This window comes from Trifolium pratense, linkage group LG7, assembly GCF_020283565.1.
Source record: "Trifolium pratense cultivar HEN17-A07 linkage group LG7, ARS_RC_1.1, whole genome shotgun sequence".
In the NCBI taxonomy this organism is placed as follows: Eukaryota; Viridiplantae; Streptophyta; class Magnoliopsida; order Fabales; family Fabaceae; genus Trifolium; species Trifolium pratense.
The window spans coordinates 24320844-24329078 of record NC_060065.1 but is presented as its reverse complement, the minus strand read 5'-3'; the positions used below and the strand labels follow the sequence as shown (position 1 = coordinate 24329078).

General features: G+C 32.3%; 1 protein-coding gene across 1 annotated transcript; it reads left to right on the top strand.

The window, feature by feature from the left end:
* The first annotated feature begins 726 nt into the window (after nt 1-726).
* On the top strand, nt 727-3554 carry LOC123897329 (indole-3-acetic acid-amido synthetase GH3.6). Its single transcript, XM_045947931.1, has 3 exons — nt 727-1253; nt 1504-2432; nt 2634-3554. Exons 1-3 carry the CDS (start codon nt 949-951, stop codon nt 3218-3220), a joined length of 1821 nt encoding a protein of 606 aa, XP_045803887.1. The 5' UTR covers nt 727-948; the 3' UTR covers nt 3221-3554.
* Nucleotides 3555-8235: the final 4681 nt, after the last annotated feature.

Here is an 8235-nt window from a genome sequence, read left to right as displayed (position 1 = left end):
TATTGTTTTAACTTTATCAACTTATTTTTTAAAAAGATATATGTAGTTTATAATTTTTAGCTCATCAGATAAAAAATATCAAAATTATTAGATCGAACATTTTGATCGGGGGTGACGGAGTTTGAACCCCAACTTTCTCTCTTGTGTGTATGATTTTATAATAACTTTATCATTTTGTCTATCTACAAAAAAAAAAGTACTTTAGATATCTTTTTTCTCACAAGTTTTTAGATTACTTTTTACTAACTTGTATTAATTAAATTAACTTATAACTTTTTTTTCTTTCTATTTTATCTCTATCATCTAACTTAAAAAATATTAAATATTTTTTAAATCGTTTCATACATGTGTATCCTAGTTTAACAACTAATTTTGTTAAACATTGCAAACTCAATCAACTTATTCATCTATTATATATGCTAATAACTTATAACCTATATAAGTTCATCCACTATTTTCTTTTCCAAAATAAAAGCTAAAAAGAAAAAGTCTTGCTTGACTTGGTGAGGAGCATGTAGCCTGACCATAAATGCATGGAAGTTGTATGCTTTGACATGAAATAAATTTTTTGGATTAGATATTATAAAATAAACAAATAATAAACAAAAAAGGTTGATATCAAAAGATTAGACATTCTCAATTTCACCCTTCATTTCAACAAATATTTACACTCTTATCCCTCCCTAGTCACAAAACAAACCCAGCTTGACATGTGCAAGTGCCTCTATATATACATTCATCTCTCATGTTTTCAACTCACGCCCAAACACAACACACACACACACACACACACAATCTCTCTTCCTTCCTCTTCCTTCTCAACAAACAAGTTTTCTATTTAGCGTAGTTGTCTTGTTCTCTCTCTCTCTCTCTCTTTCTCAAAAATACACACCAAAAGTCTTGTTCCAAAAAACACACATTTTTCTCTCCTTCATTTCACAACACACCATGCCTGAGGCACCTAGAGATTACAACCTTGTTGAACAGAACAAAAAAATCCTTGACTTCATTGAGGATGTTACCTCAAACGCAGACCAAGTTCAACAAAAAGTCCTCTCTGAAATCCTCTCTCGCAATGCAAATGTTGAGTATCTTAAAAGATATGGTCTAAATGGTCACACAGACCGTGATACCTTCAAAAAACTTTTGCCTGTTATTTCCTATGAAGATATTCAACCTGATATTGACCGCATCTCCAATGGTGATACCTCTCCAATCCTATGCTCCAAACCCATTTCTGAGTTTCTCACTAGGTAAAATCTCTCTCTCTCTCTCTATATATATATACATACATATTAACATACAAGATTCGTCGGAATAATTGTTGGTCAGACTTAGCTGAACTCTCGATTACTGGGCCCCCTTCTCTGGGAACCAGAGGATTAATACCGACAAAAAAAAAAAACTAATTTTTATGGTTTGTTTTGTTTGAATTTTATACTAACAAGGTACATGTGAATTTAGAGAAAATATTGATGGGTTGTGTTAATTGTGTTTTTGCAGCTCAGGAACATCTGGAGGTGAGAGAAAGTTGATGCCAACAATTGAAGAAGAGTTAGGGAGAAGAAGTTTGTTGTATAGCTTATTGATGCCAGTGATGAGTGAGTTTGTTCCTGGATTAGAAAAAGGGAAAGGAATGTACCTAATGTTTATAAAATCTGAGGCTAAAACACCTGGTGGAATTGTAGCTAGACCAGTTTTAACTAGCTATTACAAAAGTTCTTATTTTAGAGACAGACCTTATGACCCTTACACAAATTACACAAGCCCAAATGAAACTGTACTCTGTCCTGATTCATACCAAAGTATGTATTCACAGTTACTCTGTGGTCTTTGTCAAAACAAAGAAGTTTTAAGGGTTGGTGCTGTTTTTGCCTCTGGTTTTATAAGGGCTATTAGGTTCCTTGAGAAACATTGGACACTTCTTTGTAATGATATTAGAACTGGAACTGTTAATCCTTTAATTACTGACATAACAGTAAGAGATTCTGTTATGAAGATCCTTAAACCTGATCCTAAACTTGCTGATTTTATTGAAACTGAGTGTAGTAAAAGTTCTTGGCAAGGTATAATTACTAGGTTGTGGCCAAATACTAAGTATGTTGATGTTATTGTGACAGGAACAATGTCACAGTATATTCCTATTTTGGATCATTATAGCAATGGTTTACCACTTGTTTGCACTATGTATGCTTCAAGTGAGTGTTACTTTGGTGTTAATTTGAACCCTCTTTGTCAACCTAGTGAAGTGTCTTATACACTTATTCCTACTATGTGTTACTTTGAGTTTTTGCCTGTTAATAGAAGTAATGGTGTCACTGATTCTCTTCACACACCTAGATCTCTTAATGAGAAAGAGCAGAAAGAGTTGGTTGAACTTGTTGATGTCAAACTTGGTCAAGAATATGAACTTGTTGTCACTACTTATGCTGGTAAGATTATCATTATTCTTGTTTCTTAATTTCATCTTAAACATTATATTATGTCATATTTATGCTTCTTATAGTTCAACCACAATTGTGATGATAATTATGTGGTTGCAAAGTTGATTCATTTGGATATTATGATTTGGAACAGGACATGAAATTTTTTGCTTTTGTTGACTCATTTGTGTTTATCGATTTTCTCTTTAGGACTATACCGTTATCGAGTTGGTGATGTGCTGAAAGTAGCTGGATTCAAGAACAAAGCACCACAATTCAACTTCATATGCAGGAAGAATGTTGTATTGAGCATTGATTCTGACAAAACTGATGAAGTCGAGCTTCAAAATGCAATGTCGAATGCTGTGACACATTTAGTGCCATTCGATGCAACTGTGTCGGAATACACTAGCTATGCAGACACAACATCAATCCCTGGACACTATGTCCTATACTGGGAACTCACACTGAACAAATCAACACAAATTCCACCTTGTGTTTTTGAAGATTGCTGCTTAACAATCGAAGAATCGCTCAACAGTGTTTATCGACAGGGCCGTGTCTCAGACAAATCAATTGGTCCACTTGAGATCAAGATTGTTGAACAGGGTACTTTTGATAAGCTAATGGACTATGCCATTAGTTTAGGTGCTTCAATCAATCAGTATAAGACACCAAGGTGTGTGAAGTTTGCACCTGTTGTTGAACTCTTGAACTCAAGGGTAATGTCAAGCTACTTTAGTCCTAAATGTCCAAAATGGGTTCCTGGTCACAAACAATGGATCAATCAGAATTGAAATTGAATAATTGTAATAATAATCTAAAAGGGTCTTTAGCTACATTATTATTTTGTGGTTGTTGGTACTTAGTAACTTTTCATGGCAGTTCATGTGAACTGTTTTTATGGCCATTATGTTAGGGAGAAGAAGAAGAAGAAGAAAAAATTTAATCACTCTATTTAGGTTAATTCCATGTTTAAAGACTTCTTTAGTTCAATTCTTCTCTCATTTTCCATCTCACTTTTTTTCTTAGTTCTTGTTATTAGTAACTTGTTGCATAGTGAAGTGAATCTAGCCACTGTAAAAAGCAATTTCTCTTTGAAAGAAAGCTGTTTTGTCTTTTTTATCATCATTATTATTATTATTATCCAGTAAAATTAGCATTTATATAATTTATTGTATAACTAACTTTATAGTTCCATCATCATAAAATGGTTTTGTGAAGTGTCATGGGGTTTATTTGGTGTATAAAACAAACAATAAAAGACATCACTTTTTGAACACATTTCTTTTTCTATTGATTTTTGGGAAAAAGCATAACAACTTTTTCCCATAACAATTCCACTATTATAATGTCCAACTAAACAAATCATAACAAAGTTAATTATGTAAAGTTAAAAAAATAAATACTAGCAAAAAAAAAATATCATGTTTCACTTAGTGAATAAGGCTATTCTTGAAACAAAATTTGCAGTTTGATTAAGACTTGTCTGCGAAAAATTCTACTACTTAGTGGATAAATCTAGTGTCAAAAATATTGATTAGGCCCTCTTAGCACTTGTGATGGTTAATAATGACCTTAAATTTTTTTCTTGAGAGTCCATTTAAACAAATTGTTGTTTTGTGTTAGATTCTGTCACTAAATCATGGAACTAAATTAAATCCCAAGTGGAAACATGCTTTTATTCAACAAACTAAATCAGCAAACAAATATGGGAATATATGTATGTATACTTGTAAAAAATTTCAATTATGTAGCTACATATAATTCAAATTCAATGATCACACATCCCTTTACACATTCACATTCACACTGTCAAGGTTGAAAATTGTGGCCATACGGACCTTCTTTAGTATTATATAAAGTTGTGGTAAAATGCAGTTGATAAATTCTACGACTCTTGGTGTGCATGTTTGGACTAGCGGTAAGATTGTTATAATTATGGTAATCCATTGTGATTTTGATTTTTGACGTTTCAACAAGATCCTAGTATCATTGTGTGATTTTACCAATTGGTCATGTGACAATCAAACATACACTCAATTGGTCACACGACCATGTGTAAAGTTGCGGTCATACTCAGCTAATATATGGTCGATAAACTCTCAATTAATCATGCAACGATCTTTAAAATTTTACGAAATTACAATCTAACACAACTGATAAAACCTCATAGTAGTCCTGTTATCGTCGAAATAAAGCCTCAATCACAGTCGCGTCATGGTCGAATAAATATCATATTTTTTTTTATAAAACGAATAAATATCAATTTTTAAAATCATAATGTTGGTCTATATTTTCAAAATATATATATAAAAAAAAAAATCTGAACACATTGCCCCCACTGTGATCCAACAAAGAGACCAATTCAATCAATTTTGAGGCAAATAAACTGTGGAGAATCATCACAAAGACTAGTCAAGGAACGAGGATGTGTGCAATGCCAAGAATTTTTTGGATTGGAGTGAGTAGGAGTAGATAAGAAAGAATCAGAGTGATGTTCCCTCTATGCTTTAATATTCTTTGAAAACAAACAAAAAAACAGTACTATATAAAAATTAATTCATTTTAAAAAAAGGAATATAAAAACAAGTAACTGTTGAAGGGTGTGTGAGACAAAATTATGTAGTGCAGACAACCCAGAAGAAAGAGACAAGAAATTTTTATGAGACAAAACTGTGTTCGGTTCAGATTTGATAAAGCAGCAAAAAGCACTTAAAGAGGCAGTGTGTATGTGTGAGTGAGTGTGTGACAAAGGAGATAAGGTTCGTACATTGTTTGCAGTGTGTGCTGAATTTGCTTAAACACGTTCTGTTACCAAATGAATGTCATTACGCATAAATTAAGAAATATAATAATTCTGTTACAAAATGTTGATAAGGTTCTACATGTACATTTTGCTAAGTAAAAGAAAAATTCAAAGGTAGTAGGTACCACACCCACAACACAATAATTTTAGTCCTGTTGTTCATTATTGGAATGGCCAATTTTACTATAAAAAAAAAATATATTTGTCACACTCTAAGTAGGTTTTTACCATGATTTCTTTTATAAAAAATTTCAAATAAAAAATGAATTTCTTTTATAAAAGTTATTTTCTATGGAGCACACCACACGTCAGCAATATTCAAACATTATTATTATTATTATTATATGTGTCTTCCTCCTACGGAGTGATTTCTTGATATTCAAAATGCTATCTATATATATATATCTACAAAGTCTCAATTGACTGATTTTTTTTCACTTAATTAGGCACTATCATATCCACAACTTTCAATTTCTTTATGTTCAAACTGAGCATGTTCAATGTTTACCATGCCTCTGCTTGTGGCAGAGTTTAAATGATTCTAAAACTCAAGATGACTCACTAAATTAGTACCAAACCATCAACATAAACTGGTACTAGTACATGATAAGCTAGGAACACATTAGTTTCGACTTTCGATTAGTTCTCCTCCTCTTTCCAAAGTTTGTTATGATGCTAACTTAGCAAGTTAGTTTGAGTTCATTATATATTCATAGTTTGTTAGAGATCATCATCACTATAAATAAATTGCATTCTACATTTTGCCATGACCATCAAATATATGAAAATTTCGATCTCTCTTGTCTCTGTGCCATTGTTGACTTTTTCTTTTAACTTCATCAATAGTTACCATCTTCAAGAACAATCTCAATTAGACATTCATAAAACAGCTCAAACTTTTGGCCTTTTACATTAGGAAAATGCTGTTTATAGCGAACACGCAATTCACGAGAGACAGCGAATAGTATATTTTCATCATATTTTAACACAACACACCCGTGTTTTCCGTAAAAGTCAGACTTGACCATTTTCAATTTAGTTACAAAACACTGTTTCGTGAAAATTCGTGATAAAACCCTTCGCTATACATAGCATTGCTGCATTACATTAACATGATGCATATTATTCATACACAAAAATATTAACCAAAATGAATTTAGGAATTTTGTAAGTCATCGCGGAATATAAGGAACAAACTTCAATATTATTTGTTGTCATATTAACATGTGGAGACATATATATATATATATAGGGGGCTGCTAATTTAGACCCAATTTAGACCCAGTTGGGTCTAAATTAGCAAGGTGCACCTTTTGAGTTGGACAAAAATACCCATTTTTTAATTTTTTGGAAGAATAGAGCAACAGGGGCATTTCTGTAATTTTACGCAACAGTACACACGCCCCCACTTCTTTTTCCCCCCCCCCCCCAGAACACGTGGCAGCGTGTTAGTGGACAAGATCAGCGCGCGTGCATCACACGCGCCGACAAACGCGCGTGGTGCTTGCTGGATGACGCGGAGAGAGAAAATTCTGAAAAAGGCAGGCCACGTGTCATGATGTGATTGGCTGCGTTAATTTTTTTCCATTTTATACTTTAAACTCGATTATTTCGTCGTAAATTAATTTTTTATTTTTTATTTTTTATACCAAAATTCATAATTTTTTTTTCTCTACAAATAGAGACTTGGTTTGTTTGATTTGGACACCGAAAAAAAAACGCAATTTTTCACTACTTTAAACTCGATTATTTCGTCGTAAATTAATTTTTTATTTTTTATTTTTTATACCAAAATTCATAATTTTTTTTCTCTACAAATAGAGACTTGGTTCGTTTGATTTGAACACAGAAAAAAGAACCCAATTTTTCACTACCTTAATCTCATCAAATAACTAATAATCAACTTACTGAAACCATTCTACCAGCAAAATGGTTTCAGATTACAACTCTCTGAAACCATTCTACCAGATAAATGGTTTCAGAAGCAAACACAATTAATAAATTACTCACTGAAACCATTCTACCAGTAAAATGGTTTCAGAATACAACTATGTGCAACCATTCTACAAGCTAAATGGTTTCAGAAGCAAATAACTAATAATCAACTTACTGAAACCATTCTACCAGCAAAATGGTTTCAGATTACAACTCTCTGAAACCATTGTACCAGATAAATGGTTTCAGAATACAACTATGTGCAATCATTCTACAAGCTAAATGGTTTCAGAAGCAAATAACTAATAATCAACTTACTGAAACCATTCTACCAGCAAAATGGTTTCAGATTACAACTCTCTGAAACCATTCTACCAGATAAATGTTTCAGAAGCAAACACAATTAATAAATTACTCACTGAAACCATTCTACCAGTAAAATGGTTTCAGAATACAACTATGTGCAACCATTCTACAAGCTAAATGGTTTCAGAAGCAAATAACTAATAATCAACTTACTGAAACCATTCTACCAGCAAAATGGTTTCAGATTACAACTCTTTGAAACCATTCTACCATATAAATGGTTTCAGAAGGATTTCGGTGTCCAAATCAAACGAACCAAGTCTCTATTTGTAGGGAAAAAAAAATTATGAATTTTGGTATAAAAAATAAAAAATAAAAAATTAATTTACGACGAAATAATCGAGTTTAAAGTAGTGAAAAATTGCGTTTTTTTTTTCGGTGTCCAAATCAAACGAACCAAGTCTCTATTTGTAGACAAAAAAAAATTATGAATTTTGGTATAAAAAATAAAAAATAAAAAATTAATTTACGACGAAATAATCGAGTTTAAAGTATAAAATGAAAAAAATCACGCAGACCCATTCATATGCTGACACGTGGCTGCCTTTTTCAAAAGCAAAAGTTTCTCTCTCCAGCTTATAATCTAGTGTGCCGCAGACAGGATGATCTGATAGATCAGGATGATCTGGGCTGTCTGATTGATTAGACAGTCTTAATGAGATCACATCTTGGCTGTCTGATGGAAATCAACGGTCTGTAACC